This window comes from Neocloeon triangulifer, unplaced genomic scaffold (assembly GCF_031216515.1).
Source record: "Neocloeon triangulifer isolate White Clay Creek 2 clone unplaced genomic scaffold, ASM3121651v1 ptg000012l, whole genome shotgun sequence".
In the NCBI taxonomy this organism is placed as follows: domain Eukaryota; kingdom Metazoa; phylum Arthropoda; class Insecta; order Ephemeroptera; family Baetidae; genus Neocloeon; species Neocloeon triangulifer.
The window spans coordinates 18,541,132-18,560,211 of record NW_026775554.1 but is presented as its reverse complement, the minus strand read 5'-3'; the positions used below and the strand labels follow the sequence as shown (position 1 = coordinate 18,560,211).

At 37.6% G+C, this 19,080-nt stretch overlaps 3 protein-coding genes and 1 long non-coding RNA gene across 6 annotated transcripts; 3 read left to right on the top strand and 1 right to left on the bottom strand.

Moving 5' to 3' along the window:
* The first annotated feature begins 832 nt into the window (after window positions 1–832).
* LOC132196689 (ankyrin-3-like) lies at window positions 833–5,516 on the top strand. 3 transcript variants are annotated; one of them, XM_059619500.1, is made up of 7 exons: window positions 833–969; window positions 1,142–1,260; window positions 1,982–2,075; window positions 2,137–2,345; window positions 2,408–2,595; window positions 2,651–3,712; window positions 4,230–5,515. In XM_059619500.1, exons 3-7 carry the CDS (start codon window positions 2,026–2,028, stop codon window positions 5,001–5,003), a joined length of 2,283 nt encoding a protein of 760 aa, XP_059475483.1. In that variant the 5' UTR covers window positions 833–969; window positions 1,142–1,260; window positions 1,982–2,025; the 3' UTR covers window positions 5,004–5,515. The 3 variants fall into 3 exon arrangements, with proteins under 3 accessions (XP_059475483.1, XP_059475485.1, XP_059475484.1); XM_059619502.1 differs by lacking the exon at window positions 833–969 and having other exon boundaries at window positions 980–1,260; window positions 2,121–2,345; window positions 4,230–5,516; XM_059619501.1 differs by lacking the exon at window positions 833–969 and having other exon boundaries at window positions 980–1,256; window positions 1,981–2,075.
* A 391-nt stretch (window positions 5,517–5,907) lies between these two features.
* Window positions 5,908–8,625, top strand: LOC132196690 (uncharacterized). Its single transcript, XM_059619503.1, has 10 exons — window positions 5,908–6,189; window positions 6,356–6,619; window positions 6,878–7,018; window positions 7,128–7,187; window positions 7,244–7,431; window positions 7,482–7,618; window positions 7,683–7,899; window positions 7,948–8,122; window positions 8,176–8,369; window positions 8,440–8,625. The coding sequence occupies exons 1-10, from the start codon at window positions 6,180–6,182 to the stop codon at window positions 8,443–8,445; spliced, it is 1,392 nt and encodes a 463-aa protein (XP_059475486.1). The 5' UTR covers window positions 5,908–6,179; the 3' UTR covers window positions 8,446–8,625.
* A 137-nt stretch (window positions 8,626–8,762) lies between these two features.
* On the top strand, window positions 8,763–15,907 carry LOC132196688 (structural maintenance of chromosomes protein 5-like). Its single transcript, XM_059619499.1, has 19 exons — window positions 8,763–10,768; window positions 11,102–11,425; window positions 11,486–11,678; window positions 11,735–12,033; window positions 12,111–12,337; window positions 12,386–12,494; window positions 12,554–12,752; window positions 12,806–12,940; window positions 12,998–13,161; window positions 13,213–13,418; window positions 13,485–13,648; window positions 13,705–13,837; window positions 13,893–14,139; window positions 14,194–14,370; window positions 14,427–14,651; window positions 14,719–14,946; window positions 15,031–15,213; window positions 15,267–15,362; window positions 15,419–15,907. The coding sequence occupies exons 2-19, from the start codon at window positions 11,105–11,107 to the stop codon at window positions 15,602–15,604; spliced, it is 3,492 nt and encodes a 1,163-aa protein (XP_059475482.1). The 5' UTR covers window positions 8,763–10,768; window positions 11,102–11,104; the 3' UTR covers window positions 15,605–15,907.
* A 91-nt stretch (window positions 15,908–15,998) lies between these two features.
* LOC132197684 (uncharacterized) lies at window positions 15,999–17,509 on the bottom strand. Its single transcript, XR_009441892.1, has 3 exons — window positions 16,453–17,509; window positions 16,222–16,399; window positions 15,999–16,163 (listed from the first exon to the last, which is right to left on the bottom strand). It is a non-coding gene; the product is annotated as an uncharacterized LOC132197684 (long non-coding RNA).
* Between the last annotated feature and the right edge of the window lie 1,571 nt (window positions 17,510–19,080).

Here is a 19,080-nt window from a genome sequence, read left to right as displayed (position 1 = left end):
AATTTTCATGTGATAAATTTACATATGAAAAAAGATTCAGTCGCGTCAGTCGAGCTAGTCGCGTCAGTCGCGTCAGGCGAGTCAGTCGAGTCAGTCGAGTTAGTCGCGTCAGTCGAGTCAGTCGCGTCAGTCGAGTTAGTCGCGTCAGTCGAGTTAGTCGCGTCAGTCGCGTCAGGCGAGTCAGTCGCGTCAGGCGAGTCAGTCGAGTCAGTCGCGTTAGTCGAGTCAGTCGAGTTAGTCGCGTCAGTCGAGTCAGTCGAGTTAGTCGCGTCAGTCGAGTTAGTCGAGTTAGTCGCGTCAGTCGCGTCAGGCGAGTCAGTCGAGTCAGTCGAGTCAGTCGCGTCAGTCGAGTCAGTCGCGTCAGTCGAGTCAGTCGCGTCAGTCGAGTCAGTCGAGTCAGTCGAGTTAGTCGCGTCAGTCGCGTCAGTCGAGTTAGTCGCGTCAGTCGAGTCAGTCGCGTCAGTCGCGTCAGGCGAGTCAGTCGAATCAGTCGCGTTAGTCGAGTTAGTCGCGTCAGTCGAGTCAGTCGCGTCAGTCGAGTCAGTCGCGTCAGTCGAGTTAGTCGCGTCAGTCGAGTTAGTCGCGTCAGTCGAGTCAGTCGCGTCAGTCGAGTTAGTCGCGTCAGTCGAGTTAGTCGCGTCAGTCGAGTCAGTCGCGTCAGGCGAGTCAGTCGAGTCAGTCGCGTCAGTCGAGTCAGTCGCGTCAGGCGAGTCAGTCGAGTCAGTCGCGTCAGGCGAGTCAGTCGCGTCAGTCGAGTCAGTCGAGTTAGTCGCGTCAGTCGCGTCAGTCGAGTCAGTCGCGTCAGTCGAGTCAGTCGCGTCAGTCGCCGGTGCAAAACTGTTTGATCAAATTGGATATAAGCAACAGGTGTTGTTGTGTGCTTGGAAGTTGCAATCAAGAGAACTATTTGCGCATATTCACATGACGACGTTGCAACGAGGTATTGGGCTTGGAGCAGTTGGAGCAACCGTAAATTTGTGTTGATTTTTATTACAGATTTCTTTTTCAAAGTACTGCAATTACTTGCAATTCCTGGCTTTAATTTTTAATTTTAAACTAAATCAAAATATTTCCTGAAACCGTGCTATCGTTCATTATTGATTCATTCTCTTTCGTGAAATTGCTCAACGCTGCCAATAAGTGACATCATTCGGTATCTCTTGCTGACGCGAATCAGCCGCTTGCTAATAAATAGGCAACACAAACGCAGATTCAGATTCACTAATCCATCAGTCCCGAATTTGAGCACCGTCAAATAAGGTAAGGCAGAGCGCGCACCCACGCACTTTAATCCTCTTTTAATTTTAAAATGTTATACGTAATAATAATAGAGGCTGCGTTCACTAATGATTGATTTTTGGTACCTAGTGCCACTCTTCTATTAAAATTTACTTTGGTGTGTCTGACCAATATTTGAATTCAAATTCTTGAGTACTTTTTTTTAATTTGGTTTTCCCAGGTTATTTAGAAAATGTCAAAATTGCAAATTATTTTTCTATATAGCAGGACTTTTTATGAGCGTTCTACACTTTCCAGCGCTTTTTTTATTTTATTTATTCTGAACAACTTTTCAACTGACCTTTTTAGCGTAGGTCACTAACAAACAGGATTTTTTTGTAAATTCCAGGTAAATGCAAAAAAATGTAGCTTATAAAATTGTATTTCTGGTAGGTGATTTTTAAAATAGTATTGTTTTTTTAATTTTTCAGCAATTTCGGATCAAATTTAAGATTGAAAACTTGACTTTTTAAATAAAACCAAAAAATAATTTTGCACAAAGAAGAGGGACACAACAATATGCGACACACCTGTTTTTATTTACTTTTCCTGCACCTCTATTATATTATATTGCTTATATTGAACTATAGTCGCAAATTTTTGTGCCGGAATTTTTGTATTACTATTTGATAGGAATATTATTATACCTGTTAGCAAATTTTTTTCCTTCTTCCTGCTGGAAAAAAATTCAATTTTTTTTCAGTGTCTGGCCAACCAGAAGCTAATTTGTCAAGAAAATTTATAGAAATGGATTTGAATAGCGCAACTGAAAAACCAATTGTTTACGACGATCAATAGTAAATCACATAATATCCACACATTTTCAATAATTTTAACCATAGTTATTATTTGATGTAGCGCATTCGACGCATTCGTCTTGATCATAAGCTACAGATTCCCATTCAAAAACCCAAATTGCGACTACACAGACGACCTGCCGTTTGTAAAAAAGGCCTATAGTGATTGGAGACGATGTCGAATTGTCGACCTGCGCTCACCTTCAAAGGAGAACTTGCTCTCCTTGATATCAAACGACCAAAAACTTCTTGAATTGTTCGAATCATCTCGTGAGTAATATAAATCTTATATATATATAATATAAGCTATTTTTTTTTTTAATAATTTTTAGATCCATCATCAATGTTCGTCCTCCACGTTTTGTCTCACGGCAACAAAAACGGCACATTCTATACAGATCACATTGAAGTAGAAAACCCGCAGAAAAATATTTGTACGAAATTCACAAAGGCACAAGTAACGAAAGCATTGAACAAATTAACAGCCTTCCGGTCAAGTCACAAAGTGGTTTTCTTCTCCGTAAGAAAAAATAATTAAATGTTATTTAAGAAAAATAAATTATAAAAAAATTTAGCCATGCCATGGAGAAATTGTTGATTGGATTCGACTGGACAACCAGTCGGACGTGTCGCTGAACAATTCCTGGAGATTCTGCAATTTTCCTATTAGCAATTTTCTTCCAGACGACAAAATCGCGTCCAATCGGCCTGGAAGGGTTTGTTTCTTATTTAGTCTGCATCGGTTCAACCATGAAATTGATCAAAAGAACGGAAAGACCCTTTTGCACCTGGCAGCAGAGTGCGGCAATCGGAGAATCGCCAAATTTCTCGTCCTCTGGGGCGCCGACGTGGACGCTGGGGACAAAAAAGATTCGACGCCTCTTCACCTGGCCGCCCAAAACCGATCCGGCGTTTGCGAATTTCTCGTTGAAAGCGGCGCTGACCTCCGAAAGGTCAACAAACTCGGCTGGAACGCTCTGCACTTCGCATCGTGGTCAGGAAACGAAGAAGGCCTCAAGTTTCTACTCAGCCTCGGAGTATTGGACGTAAATGCCAAAAGTAAAATTGGCGAGACTCCGTTGACATTGGCAGGCAAAAGGGACAACGTGCGAGTTGCAAAAATCTTGATTGAAAAAGGCGCTAAACTTATTAACTCGTCAAATATTGGACGGGAAACTCGCACCATATTACAATTTTTCATTCACAAAATTGATGAATCGGAAAAGCCAGTCGAGTTAATTATGCAGAAGGCCGCCAATTTCAAAACCAGCAATTTCAGATTTTTGCTCCAAAACGGCGCCGACCCTCGTGAAACCGACGAAATGGACAGACACGCTCTGCACGTCGCGTGTGAGATGGGGATGAGCCTTGAGAAGACGAAAGTGCTGCTGGACCTGAACGTCCTCGATGTCAACGCTGCGTGCGCGACAGGAGACACGCCGCTAATTTTGGCCTGCAGGAAACGTCGCTGGCACTTGATCGAACTCCTTTTGGCTCACGGGGTCTGCCCTGAACACGTTGATGGCCAAGGATGGACTGCCTTGCACCACGTTGTGCGCTGGGACGGTCCACTTGACGTTGTCAAATATTTGGTTGAAAGTGCTAACTCACTTGTGCACCACAAGACAATAGACAAGGTATGTACAACAAATATAATTACATTAATTTTTTGACCGTCAAAAATAAAATGATGTTTAAAAAATAAGATCTTTTAAAAGTCAAATGTATGAATGAATAAGAATAATAATTAAAATTTGAAAGTTATCAGCAGTTATCACTTATCAGTAATTTGAATCAATTTTTAAAATATATATAAAATTGTATAATTTTTTTCATATTTTATTTTCATAAAAATTATTTGTTCTCCAATTTTTGACAAGTTTAATTTTTAAATTATTTTCAATATTTTTGGCGTAAAATAAATGTTTAAAACCTATTCGCACCAGATTTTGGTTGGTTTTCTAAACTTATTTTGAAAAAATTTAAATTTATTTAAATTTTTTCATTAATTGCTAATAATTCCAATTCACAAATGCGTGGTATCAAATCATAATTATTATATTTTATAATTATTTTTTTATAGAACAGAAATTCATGGAGTTTTTAAAGCAATATCAGTAAAAATAAATTCAAATTTAATTTTTTACTCGTTAGGAAACTGTTCTTCACGTGGCTGCTAGATCGAAATCACTAGAGAATTTGCAATATTTGATTATTTGCCCTGGTGCTGATGTGCAACTCACCGACTCAGACGGACGAAACCTTCTTCACTGGGCGAGTGCCAGAGGTTTAGTGGAAAACGTGCGATGTCTGATGCCCTTGTTTCCTCACGTGGACATTCGCGACTCAACGGGCAGCACATCTCTCCTTCTAGCAGCGGCTGGTGGACACGCGGAGGCGGCCAAACTGCTGATCGACGAAGGTGCCGACGTCAATAGCCGAGACAAAACCTATGCGACTCCGTTGTTGGCTGCGGCCAGAGGTGGCGACTCGGACACTTGTCGCGTCTTGCTGGACGCGGGCGCCGACGTGACTGCCGAGGACGAATCTGCAAACGACGCCCTGATCGCAGCTTTTGCGGCGCAAAACGTTGACACGGCCAAATTTTTGTTTGATTCGGATTTGTTCGATTTGCAAAAGAGAAATTTGAAAGGTCAAAATTGGTTTGAACTTGTTTCAGCAGCCGCCAAGGAAGATCCGTCGGAGTGGAAATACTTTTTTGGAGAAAATTCTGAGCACCAAATTGAGAATAAAATTGCGGCGTTGGAAATTGATGACCACTTCTTTGACTTAGAAGAAGATGCGATCCATAAAGCTGGGACGAAGCTACAACCCCAAATTTTGCAGCGCTCTAATAGAAAAGACTTAAGAACAAGTCTTTTGAGACAAACCAAAATGCATTGCCACTTAAGAAAAATAAGGTTATAAAACCTAAATAATTGAAAAATAAAATTCTTATAATTTAAGCAGTCATTTATTTTTTACTAATTTTTCTTTATTTAAATATTATGTCGGTCAGTGATCAATTTTCCTTAGGATTTGTAAAATACAGACGTTTTTATTTTAAAAATTGATCAATTAAAAATTTTAAAAAAATTTGAAGAGTAAATTTAATGGAATAAAAATAATTTTCCTTCTTAAAATTAAAAAGTAATAAAAAAACTCTAACTTATATATTTTATGAAATAATTAAATTATTACTTATTATTTAAACAAATTTTTCTTGAGTAATAAATGTCAGCAGATGTGTGATAGGAATTTATGAAAAATGTAATGTACATAAACCGATATAAACTTATGAGGCGCTGAGCAATCTGCGTTTTATTCTCTCTACATGTCTTTTACACATTCAGCGGGCAAGTGTATTTTTGTATATTTATTCTTTATTCTTGTCCTCTTTTTGTGTTATAATAAATAAACTTGTTTTTATAACTGCGCCTTTTTAGTCATTCTTAAATTTTTGGTGAAAATACCTTATGTGAAATTATTAATAATTATTACTTTTTTAAATGGTGCACCGCGGCCATTAAATAAAATTAATTTTTATTCAAATATTATATTATTAATTCATTAATTATCGTTGTTGATGATTTTATTTAGCAGAATCAACCGGAATTTACCAAAGTCGTTTGACAAACAAATTAAATTAAAAATTCTTCTCATTTTTAGAAGATGATTGAAAAAGGCTTAAGAAAATTTTGGATCTCGATCATAGCAATGAGTTTAATAAAAAAGAAAACAACAAGCACATAATGAGAAACAAGCAAACTGGTTTCCCGCCAAGATCGTTTGGAGGCAGCACCGCAGCACAATCTGCAGTGTGCAATTTTCGTTGGTGCACTCCAAGGAGGTGCAGAGTGCAGGTGCATTCAGCTGTCTCGGCCCGGCTCAATTTGGCTCTGCTTACAAACAAACAGAAAAAAAACATAATGGAATAATATTGATCTTTTCTTTTTGCATAGTCACTTTTGCACAAACACGTATTTTTGGATCGAATTACTGCGCGGCTACAGATTTGACAGAGCTAAATATAATCAGTGTCTTGAGGTCACTAGCCTCTGTTTCCTATTGCAACCGTCAAAAAGCGAGACCCGGTAAACAACTATGTGGCCAGGTACTTGAATGTTTTACGATTTAAACATACATTAATATATCCAATATAATTTTTATTACAAATCTCTTTTAGCTGGAAATACAGCTAATTGTAGTGACGAGATTTAATTGCAGTAAATGCTGCATTATCTATTATAATACCATAATAATCATTTTTAATTTTCCAGCTAAACTGCAACTTGGAGAGCACGACGAAGTTCTGGTTGAAAGTGCCCTGGCCGTGAGTCTGCAAGCTGTTCAAGACGCGCCGGAGAATCCCATTGAGTGGATTCAAAATAATAGTGCAAATGTAGAAACCTTTCTCAAGAAGTGTCGAGGAAATTGGGTGTCCATCAAGCACAAGAAAAGCGTCAAGTCCGACAATCATGATCGGAACATTCAGAAATGGTTTAGAAAGCACAAGGCATTGATTGATAAGATGACGAGCACTGGCAAGAAAAATATTAATAAATCTATGATTTCCAGCATCTCCAAATAATTGCACCAGTATTTTAGTTGTTATTCGAAATCAGAATATCTGCTCTCTGCTCCTTTTATTAATTTTACTGGTCCAGATGCTTTTGTAAAAAAAATCATGCATGCATTTAATTATACATTTCATTTGATTAAAACTTCACATGCATTGTGTAATAATTATAATTATTATAAAGAAAATAGAAAATTCTTATTTACTTTAAAAATATTTTCAGCCGTCAGCAAGAGGCAGGCAAGCAAAGAAGAGGACGAGATTGAGGGACATGTTCGCCTTGAATTCTTCGACCAGCGGCACCCAGCCCGAATCTCCAGTTCAAAGAATGCCAAGCGCCAAAAGTGCAGTGTCGAGCAACAGGGTATAAAAACTTCATCATTTTTTTTTTAATTTACTTCCTTAAAAGATAACATAGTGCTAGTTTTATTAAACTTCAAAAAGTTTCTAATTTTTGTCATATTCTTTTTTAGTTGTGTTTGTTCCGAAAAACAAGAAAAAAGGGAAAGACTTGCCGAACGTACAGTACACAGGTTTTTAGAGTTTTGAAACTAATTTTTGCAATTAACAATTCATTTAACCTTTCCAGACCTCAGCTTCGTTGACAAAAACACAAATCTACAAGTAAAGTTGGTTAAGGAACCCAACACCATTCCTGAAAGCGTTGTTCTCAAAGCAAACCTGCCGGCAGAGGCCGAAACATCGGTTGCTCAGAAGATGAACTGTCTGACGTCCTCCCTAATTCATATGGCGGTTTCGAGTTTCAGAGAATCAAAGGTAATTAAAAGAATATAAATTTTTTAAGACTAAACTCTAAAATTTTGCAGACTCCTGCTGCCTACAAGGAGCTCACCAAAGAAGCTCGGAATCAACATCTAAGCAAGATGTTTGGTCATCTCAAGAAATCTGGAGGGCTTGTCAGTGAGGAGTCTGAAATCGAAAGATTCCTTCACTTAGTGGAGAGGTAAAAACATTAATTACTTAGAAAAGGAAAAATTATAACTTTTTTTATGACTTCAAAATTTCAGTAAAGAAAAAATTAGAAAACAAGCCAAAGAAGAAAAGATCAAAGAATCACATCTATGGATCAAGGAGTTCCAGTACAAAAGCGTCCGTGCCAAGCTGGGACGATGCTGTTTGTGTTCAACTACAAAATTGATGAGCTGCTTTCCGAACTTAACCTTGCAAGATTGGAGTTTTGTTCAAAAGGAGGATGCACTTCTCGAAAGCGCATCCTGCATAAAAGTGAGATAATATAAGTTATATTTAAATTTACTTCCATTATTTTTTCAGTGCAAAAAGGATACAAACCATCAACTTCTTTTCATACTAAGCCACAACTACCTGCTTATTGAACCTAAGAGCATTGAGTATCCCAGGCCTCCTAAAAAGTCCTTCAAAGATGCTTTGGATATGTTCAAAGAAGAAGTCCAGATTGGGGGTGTTGATTTCTTTTTCTGCTCAGCCAGTAAGACTTCCTGTTCTTAAGTAATACATTCTCAATAGGCCTTGCTATTTCAGTGATGAACTTATGGATTGAGAAATCCAAAGACGAAGATATTGTCCACTCCGTATTGGTAACTAAAAAAAACGGTCGGTTTGATGTTACCTGTGACTGCCAAGACTTGGAAAAGTGGAGTGTCGAAGAAAAAAACTACAAGTTAGGTTTATTAGATAAGAAAGTGTATACCAAGCTGGTTTTATACAGAAGAAAGGTAATTTATTTATTTTGGCTTTAGAAATTAAATTATTAATTTTTATAAAAATGACCATGATGAACGGTAGGAATGAGAAGGAAGAGTTGCCACGGGTGAGCAGAATTTCGGACACACCCACCCTGTACACCATCATCCAAAGAGAGAGTATCCAAAATTTTGTTCATTGACTTAATTAATACACTGGTTTCATATTATCATTTGGCTCCTGCCCTGATCTGTTACATATTTGAAATTTATTGAAAACAATCTGGAATGCAAAACAAACTATAAATATCAAAAGATTTAAATTCCAATTAAGTTAGATGAAAATTGAAAAATAAAGCAACAAAAAATAAATGAGAAATTAATGAAAGAAAAAATTAAGACCTTGCACTTAATTCTATTTGAGAAAACCAGAAAAACAAAATCTAAGTTATATATCGTAAATATACAACCATGGCAGCCTTGTTTTGGCCTAAAAAATCTTGCACATCTGAAATTTGAACAAATCAATTCTTGACCATTATGGAGACAAGACAGGCCACGTTTAAAAAAATTTAAAAAAAAAACTTAAAAAGAGTTAAAAAATTTAGCTTTAAAAAGTATACTCTTGAAAATCTGGAATTATTATATGTTCCAACTCATGCTTGGAGTCTACAAAAAAAAAAAATTAACGTCGCCAAAATTGGTCCAGAGAAATTATTTAAAAACACATATATATATTTCCATATTCCTGTAGCACCAGATTTTATTTCACCTCACTGACGTACATGATCATGACCAAGACCAACAAATGAGTGATCGAATTTATGTTTTGACTTGCCGTTTATATCCTACGTCCAGGAAAGATAATAATGCGTGTGTTCCATAAAATTTATCAAATTTATCGTTTTTAAATTTTTATTAGCATAATAATTATCCACTTTTTCTCTGCGCTCATACATAAGGCGCCCTTATTTTGACGTATATCGCCGATGGTCCTTTCAAAGGGAATAAAAATTTGGTTGGTCTATAGGCAAAGGGAATAAATACATATCTGACCAAAATCAACTTTTTTCCATATTAAGCATTATTAACCCCATCTGCATGGCCTCAGTGAAAATAAACTATTTTTGGCCACAGGATGCCATCTAGATAATTAATTGAAAATTAAATTATTACATAATCATGGTTGGTCACCATATAAGGCATAGGGAATAAAAACGGAACCACATTCTAAAACATTATTTTTATTGAATGCAGCTAGAATGCTAACACTTGAGGTGGATTTCAAGTAAAATTGATATTGCCAATCAATTTAGCATGTCTGCATTAGTCTATTATTAAATTTTTGCTGATAATTTCGTATCTTTTAAAAAGTTAAAGCAAAAACCTTAAAAAAGGTCGTGTCCAAGTTTTGTGATGAAAAAGGTGCATTTGAACATTTTGCTATAACTTTTAACTGCTAAGAAAATTTATACGAAAATTTCGTCACAGAATAATTAAGACATGCTGAACTGATTGGCAATGTCAGAAAAAATCTTAAAATTTTTTTCTTGTCCAAAACATTAAATTTAAAGGTTTTTTTTAATTTTTTCTCTAATTAAATTTTTTTTACAATAATGTGTACTATTACAAATAGAAAGAACATGTCTTTGGCTACAACTTTCTTATGAGGTTCAAGGTTTTTGTTTCTAAAAAAATCACTCTTAAAATGGCATTACTCCTACCAAACCCTTCTATATCTCAAGTGTCCGAGGAAAATTAAATAATTTTGATAAAAAAAGGTTCGTGTCAAGCAACTCTTAAACTTTTCTTTTCTAAAATTTGATTCATTTTCCTTAATTTTTCATTGTTCTTTGACAACCTAACGCGGTCTGGGTCATGACTATCTAAATCGCAGACCCACAATTTCTCTTAAAAATGGGGCGTGGGGTCTTCAATTGTAGCGCAGAGCTGATAAAAAAAGTTTTTAAAGTGATGGGAAGAGTATGGGATTGGGCTGCACTTGAGAGAAGTGAAAAATTTTCATTTTTCAATCTGCTGATACGCTTTTTTCATCTCCTGTAAAGTTTGATTTTTAGCATTTAATTATTCCCTTTGCTTAGTGACCAACCAAATTTTTATTCCCTTTGAAAGGAACACCGGCGAATATGTTATGCTGGGGCCGGTTGTGACTTGTTTGGAGCTGCACACTGTACGTTTCTCCCGATTCCAATTCGTGAATTCGCCCCTCCCGTTCACCCGGCTGCAGCGACGACTGCCATCAACACTGCCGTGCCATGCTCTCTCTCTAGTGTCTTAACGTCTGTCTCATACGTCTCTGCGCTGCTGTGTTGACAAAACTGCCGACTGCTCGAAACGGTTGTGGGACACTTTCGGACATCGAGTTCGCGGTCTGCTGGTCCGTCATCAAAGATCTCAAAGTATCAGTTAAGGTAAGGAATCTCTAGTCTCCTTTTTGCCAAGAGTCACCTTTTCCTCAGGCGACCACCGCGCGCCGTTCATTTGCAAATTGACACATTGTTATCGCTACGATTTTGATATTCTTCAATAATTAAGAGAGGGTCTTGTGTCTTTGTTTTTGAGATGTGTCGATCGACCCATTGCCCCTCGTGTCAAAGCTTCCTGGCCGCCCTCTGGCAGTCTCCATTTTTTTTTTATTTGCAAATTAATTTCCTAAAGAATTGAGATTTTTTAAATTATTACAAAACTTTTTGCCACCATTACCGAAATAATTAATGTTTAATTTTTATGGATGGCTTTTTAAGAACATGGCAGACGCGTATGACAGCGTTGATGAGGACGATGTTGAATCTGGTCTTGATCTACCCATCAAACGGCGGCGATGTGCGCAGCCCGCCAAGGATGATCAAAATGTAGACGAAAAGGCTTCTTTGTGCTCTTCTTTCAACAAGAAGCCAACTCCGTATGACCGGCGAGAACGAGAAAAAGAGCAGTCTCAAGAAAATATTTTCGTAACTGAAACCCTTGATAAGGATGATCCAGACTTCCTTAGTATTCAAGAGGCTATGAATAATACTATTAGGGAGCACGTCCATCAAGACAAGATTTCGCACTACAGCATCGAGAAGGTGTGGAGAAAGCCAATTTTTTATCCATATAATGCTTAAAAAAACTGATTATTTTTTTAGATCCTAAAAATTCACAACAAAATCCTTTGGGACCGGTATGTCGAGAGACGAGAGGAAATCCTTATCTCGCACTTGATTGAGACCATTGACGTAAACGAAAAATATCTATTCCACGGAACAAGTAATGAAAATGCATTGAATATTGTGAAGAATGGATTCTTAGTTGGAAAGAAACCAGGCATGTTTGGCAAAGGTGCGCAAATTACTTGCTTTTGATGAAATAATTTTTACCAAAGTTATTTTTTACAGGAATCTATTTCGCGAACATCAGTTCCAAATCAAACCAGTATTCCCTGAATGGGCTGGAGCCTTGCGAAAAACATAATGAAAGGATGTGTCAAGAGTGCATCCGTTCGTTAATTTTAGGACGAGTTACATTGGGTAAAATGTTTGCGGCAACTAAAGCGTCTCCACATGCCCCACCAGAAGGATTTGACTCTCTGTATGGAACACCTTTAAAAAATTTTCTTCGGTACCCGGAGTACGTCGTCTACCACAAGGACCAGGTTTATCCGGAGTTTTTAATTCACTACAAGGCAATTTTGGAGGTAAATGACTAATGAGGCATTTGAATTTTTATTGCTTGTTCATTAATCATGCGCATATCTTTTTACCATCAAAAAAGGAAACTGAGGAAGAAAATGCAAGATCAAATTTTGACCCTGATGATGATGATACTGAGAAGGACACAAATTCCTCATTCGAAAGTGATGACACCTCGACCAACAACTCTTCCTCCCAAAATGGGTCAACAAACAGTACCTCGTCTAATAGCAGCTTGCAAGATGGTCAAGACCTAAAAGACTCATATGAAGAAGGATTGACAAGGCAGAAGAGAGCCTGTCTGGACCAGTAAGCCTATTTTTGTTTGTAAAACTGAATTATGCCTTTTTCTTTTAGGTTGCAAGTTCAACAAAGGCTCAACGAGAAGGAATTGAAACCTTTGGAAAAATCTGTTCAACAGTTGACTGAACGCTTGAAACTTTTAAGAGCAGAGGCAAAGAAAAAGGTAGCTGCGAGGATTGAAGATCTTTGAAATTTACTCTATACTCTTATCACTATTTTTAGACTGCTGGTCCAGTTGGAGGGATGAAAAAGTTCATTGAGGAAGAAGACAAGCATTATAGGGAGATTCAGAATAATGTAGCGGAATTGCGTGATATTGACGAGAAGAAGCAGAAGGAAAAGTTCAAAAATGACCTATCTTTGCTGGAGCAAAAGATCATAAGCAACAAGGAGCGCCTGCAAGAACTTGAGTCCACCACAGGTATCTGATTACGTTTTATTTGAGATTTTTGTGACTTAATGTGTAATTTTCAGATCTTGATGCTATCAAGCAAGGACTGCAGGATCTAAACCAACAAGCTAGGGAGGTCGTTAAAGACATTGAATCCATTCGCCAAAAAGAGAGTGGAAAGCGACGCTTGCTGAATGACTTTATCCAGGAAATCAGGGGTAAATATTTTAATTAAGAAATATTGGAACAAACTAACTACCTATTTTTATATGCAGACTTTGAGTATGAAATCAAAGAGCAGTCAAATCTGGCTGAAAGGAGACTGGCCGAGCTCAGCGGCCTGCACAGGCTGTCTTACAATGCTACCGTCTACCTAAATAATGATCTAAGGAAAAATCATCAGTTTGCTGGCAAAGTTTATTCCTCCATTGTTCTTGAGGTAAGATATTGTTCTCATTATATTTGCAATAGTTTATAAATTTGCTTGCAGATCAACACCACAGACCCACGAGCCAGTAGGTATCTGAACATTGTCATCAGTAGGAGGGACAAGATTGCATTCTTGTGTGAGAAGAGTGAAGATTTCAACTTCCTCTTTATGCACCTGAAGCAGAAGTTTGGTAATGGCCTTAACATGCTCACTCAGGGACCAGAGGTGATTGATTTAAACCAGCCCATTGGAATGGAAGCATTGAGGTGAATTCTTTATTTTTATTCATTGGAAATGCAGTTTTTATATATTTGAATTTTGAAATCTTACAGGAAAATGGGATTTGATGACTACCTATCCAACCTCATTGCATGCCCTACTGAAATCTACAACTACCTTTGCAAGACTTACAGACTGCATCAAATTCCAGTTGCATTCAAAGATGGCCAAGTGAATCGCCAAGATGCTTCTCAAACTTTCAACCAGTTCTTCATTGGTATGAATATTTTTAACTCAAATGGTGGTTTAACTTAAACGAGATATTTAAAACAGGTGATACTATGTACAGAATCTCCACTTCTAAATACACAAACGAGAAATCCTCTAGGACCATTCCTATCACAAACAAGAAAAATCCTTTCGACATCACCATCGATCTAAATGCTGTTGCTCAACTAAAGGCTATGTAAGATTAATTAAAATTTTAAAGCCATTTTTATCTTATTAATTTAAAAATTAAGGAAGGATAAAAAGGTGGAGGAGAGAGACGCTCTGCAGCGAGAAATGCAGGAAATGAATGCTGAGGTTGACCCATTGCAAAGAAAACAAGATGCCTTGAGAAATAAGATGAAGGAATTGAGAAATAGGGAATCTCAAATGAATGAGCTTCAAAGCCAAATCAGAAGAAATGAATCCAGCTTGGAAACCAAAAAGCAGAATCAAGGAGATTTTGACAAACAAAAGGAGAAGATTTTGATAGCAAATCAAGTGAGATGAGCTAAAAATTATGAATAAATGTTAATAAAATATTGCAAATTTTAGAGACTGCTCAGAGATGCTGTGGTAAAACTTGATGACTTTAAGAAGCACTTGAAGAAGTGCTATTCATATGATGTTGAAAGTGGCTTTGCTAATATGGAAGTGAGAGCTGTTTCCAAAAAGCACCTAAACAAGCAAAACAAGCTGGATGAAAAGAAGCGCACTCACAAAGACTTCTTGGTAATTACATGTTTCTTCATCTCTAATTACCCAACTCATATTCTTTTTTGCTCCAGAGGACTTACCAAAATGTAGTAGAGGCCTGGAACAGACTGAAATCTGAAGCTGCAAGGCTGAAAGCTGTTGCCGAGAAGACCATCGGTTGCACTCCAAAAGATCCCAAGTTCAAGAAGATGCAGGAAATTTTTGCCAAGCTTCCTGCCACTCTTCTAGAGCTTGATGATATGAAGACTGACCTTGAGAGCCGCCTGGAGTTTATGGACAGTGCTGCTGATGAGAATGTAAAATTAATGCTAAATTAATTTTTGATTCATCGACTAATTTTTATCATTCCACTCTAACTCAAAGATTGCCGAGCTCCTGGAGAGGCAGAAAGCCAAGGTATCCGAGATGGAGAGACAGTTGGCGTTTATCAGGGAGCAAGTTACTGGTCGAAAGACCCAGATGGATCGGCTGAAAGAAACATGGCTGCCTGCCCTTGAAGAATTGGCTGATCGAATCAGTGTTAAGTTTGAAAGGCTGTTCAACTACATGGGCTGTGAAGGAACAGTCAAACTGCTCAAAGGAAATGCAGAGGTATGTGTTTTAGTATTACATTACTCTCAAGTACACGATTTATTTGAAATAATTTTTTCCTTCAATTATTTTTTTTCTTTTAAGACACAAGATGACTACGAGAATTATGGTTTGAGCATCCAAGTCAGTTTCCGAGCCGGTGAGAGCCTTCAGGAGTTGGGAGGGACACAGAGTGGAGGCGAAAGGTCAGTCTCAACGGCCATTTACTTGCTGGCCCTTCAGGAGTTGACAGAGGTGCCTTTTCGCTGCCTTGATGAAATCAACCAGGTACACAATATTGAAGAGACATCTAAAAAAAATTTAATTATGTTATATTTAAGGGCATGGATGCAACTAACGAGCGTCGAATCATGGAGTTGATGATGAAAATGTCTGGAAATGAAGACAGTTGCCAATACTTTTTGGTCTCTCCAAAGGTAAAAGAATTGTAAGAGATGATTTTTACTTCTAACTGATCATTTATTCTCCACAGCTCTTGGCAAACCTTGTGTATGTGAACACGTGCAGAGTGCTCTGCGTTCAACAGCCATTGCGCATGGACACTACCAAGTGGACAATGGCAAAGTTCATCCTGAAGAAGCAAATGGAAGTTGGCGAGAAGAGGAGCCGCACCAATGGACGTGCACAGGACAATGACGAAACTGAAGACGACAATTAATCAATTCTTGGCAGCTTCTAATCTGAAGTATAAGAACAGTCCTTTTTTATCTTTGACGTCAATTTTTTAGTTAAAGGAAAGCAATGCAATGCACCAATGATATTTAAAATCGCAAGCCTTGCCTCCTGTTCTCAATAAGAAATTCTTACAAAACTTGGCATGTAGTTATGTTACAAGAAAATTTGAGCTAGTTAATTTATGCAGGGCTAATTTAGTACCATAAATAATTAAAAAATGGAAAAGTTTATAATTTAATATTTTTGTACCAAATACAACACAAATAAAACTACAACGATATTTGAAACCAAATATTTTATTAGTTTTTAAATTTAGAACAAATATTTTAAAACCAATTAAAATTATTAATTAATTAATATTAACTATAAAGGCTCATTGCTTGTCTTAATATCAAGATACTTAAAATTATAATGGCGATTGATTAAAATATTATGAAATGAGAATTTCTTATGAAAAAGTGCTATTCTTGTTAGGACTGGGAACAGTCTCTTTGGAGTCTCTCAGTTTCTGCAGCCGACGAGGCCCCAGAAATCCAAATATCCTAAAAAATATTCCGTTAGTTTTTCATTTGATCTGATTTTTACCATATATATGCTCACAATCGAGCCAAGTTTGGCAAATATAGAACGAGGTAAACCACTGGCAGCACAGGAAATAATGCCATATGGATATATCCATCCCATCATACAGCTCATTTGCAATTGCAATGGCACAAAGCTGTCCACATCTGTCTGGAGTCATCCTCGTATCAGTTGTTTCTGCTGATTGGTTGAATTTCTAAAGACAAATCTTTTTGGTCACATTATGTTTTGCAATACTTTCTTGCAAACCTTCTAATGTCCATACATTCTAACACAGGCTCCGTGAACACTTGCTGGGAACCCGGCGGCTCCCTGCAGGTCGGCGGCGGCTCTCGGCGCGGCCGGGGCCCACGGCGTGCTGGTCTTTGGCGGCTGATATTCGTACGCCTTCGTCCAAACGCTCGCTGGCGGCGTGCCACGTCGGCTCCCGATTCCTCGGACAGGAATAAGGAGCTGGCAAAGCTGCTCTGAACGGCTTCGGACGGCTCAGCCGCACCCTGGACAGTACGAGGGACACAGGTGTGTCGCTCGAGGGGCTCGGGACGCGGTCGGCCTTCCGGCTGTTCTCGGACGAGACAGCGTCGGGACAGGACAGCGGTCGGAGCCATGGGACGGCTCGGACGGGTGCGAAGGGATCAGACGGGCGTCTAAAACTGCAATGGGTGTCCAGGAGGTCCAGGTGTCCTCTGATTTCTCTGAGGTCTGTCAGCCTTTCTGCTTGGGCCAGCGGACGGAGCGCTTTTTATAGTGCGGGTTGCAGCCCTGGGAGGGTCATTTGAAGCCCACCCACCAATTTGATTTACATTGAGAACTTTCTAGATGCATCTAGAAAATTATAATTTGATTGATAAACATTTCATTGACCCTGACTTGTTTTGCCTCAGGTCGTAAAAATAATTGAGCGCCTTGATAAAAACAAAATTTAGGCAAAGAAATTTAAAACAACCTCTAGGGGTAGAGTCAGTAGAGTGACATCCCATGCGCCCATACGCCGGATTTTTTATAGGTCTGTCCCCAAATAGGAATATAAATTTAGTCCAATTCTTTCTGTTCTCATATACCCCGCCCCAAGTTGAAGATATCAATATGAGATTTTCACCACTTGATCATCTTAGTTCCAAGGCAAGTTTCCTAAATTTTTATCAAAAAATTTTCAAAATTGCGGGTTTTATGGGACATTTTGAAAAAATCAAAAAACGCAATTATCTCGGCTTCTAGTGGTCGTAACACAATTTTCCGGGTATGGTTGAGCTCGTCTCAGCAAGTTCTACAGTTATTCTATTAAAAGCAAAATTGTAGGTCAAAGGTCAAGGTCAATTTTTGTGAACGTAAATTTTCAAACTCAAAATTGAAAACCAGCCGACCATTTTAAATTAATTTTGAGATAGCCAAACGATTCCTCGTGAAATTTTACGTAATATATGTCAAAACTGCGATGAGGTTATTTTTTGTTAAATTTAAAAATAAATAAGAATATTAAAAAACATGATTTTTTGCAACTCCGAAGGCAGGGTCAATATTATAATCGCATTTAACTTCGTCCCTGATGATTTTAGGTAAAAATTGATAATGCCCAAAGTTGATCCCCACGTCAAGACCAATCGAATGATGTATAGGTCAATGACCTTCAAATTTTAAAACTCAAATTTGAAAACCAGCCGACCATTTTAAATTAATTTTGAGATAGCCAAACGATTCCTCGTGAAATTTTACGTAATATAAGTCAAAACTGCGATGAGGTTATTTTTTGTTAAATTTAAAAATAAATAAGAATATTAAAAAACATGGTTTTTTGCAACTCTGAAGGCAGGGTCAACATTATAATCGCATTTAAATTCGTCCCTGATGATTTTAGGTAAAAAGTAATAAGGACCAAAGTTGATCCCCACGTCAAGAACAATCGAATGATGTATATGACAATGACCTTTGGTGACCTTCGGGTCAAAGGTCACCCAGGTCGGCGACCTGAGGTCACCTGACCTAGATGTATGATATGTCATTGAAAAGGTCTTGTTGAGAAGATAATTTTAGTCACCAATTTTTGGTCTGTTCATCGACTACAAGCCGAATAATTGTACTTTTCAAATACACTTCTCATAAAATTGTGCATTTAATTAAACAAAAGTACAATCATTTGGTTTGTAGTCAAAGTACAGACGAAAATATGGTAACCAAAATTATCTTCTTAACAAGACCTTTTCAAAAACATATTAAACATCTAGGTCAGGTGACCTCAGGTCGCCAACCTGGGTGACCTTTGACCTGAAGGTCACCAAAGGTCATTGACCTATACATCATTCGATTGGTCTTGACGTGGGGATCAACTTTGGGCATTTTCAATTTTTACCTACAATCATCAGGGACGAAGTTAAATGCGATTATAATGTTGACCCTGCCTTCGGAGTTGCAAAAAACCATGTTTTTTAATATTCCTATTTATTTTTAAATTTAACAAAAAACAACCTCATCACAGTTTTGACATATATTACGTAAAATTTCACGAGGAATCGTTTGGCTATCTCAAAATTAATTTAAAATGGTCGGCTGGTTTTCAATTTTGAGTTTGAAAATTTACGTTCAAAAAATTGACCTTCACCTTTGACCTACAATTTTGCTTTTAAAAGAATAACTGTAGAACTTGCTGAGACGAGCTCTACCATACCCGGAAAATTGTGTTACGACCACTAGAAGCCGAGATAATTGCGTTTTTTGATTTTTGCAAAATGTCTCATAAAAAAAGCAATTTTGAAAATTTTTTGATAAAAATTTAAGAAACTTGCCTTGGAACTAAGATGATCAAGTGGTGTAAATCTCATATTGATATCTTCAACTTGGGGCGGGGTATGTGAGAACAGAAAGAATTGGACTTTACTAGTT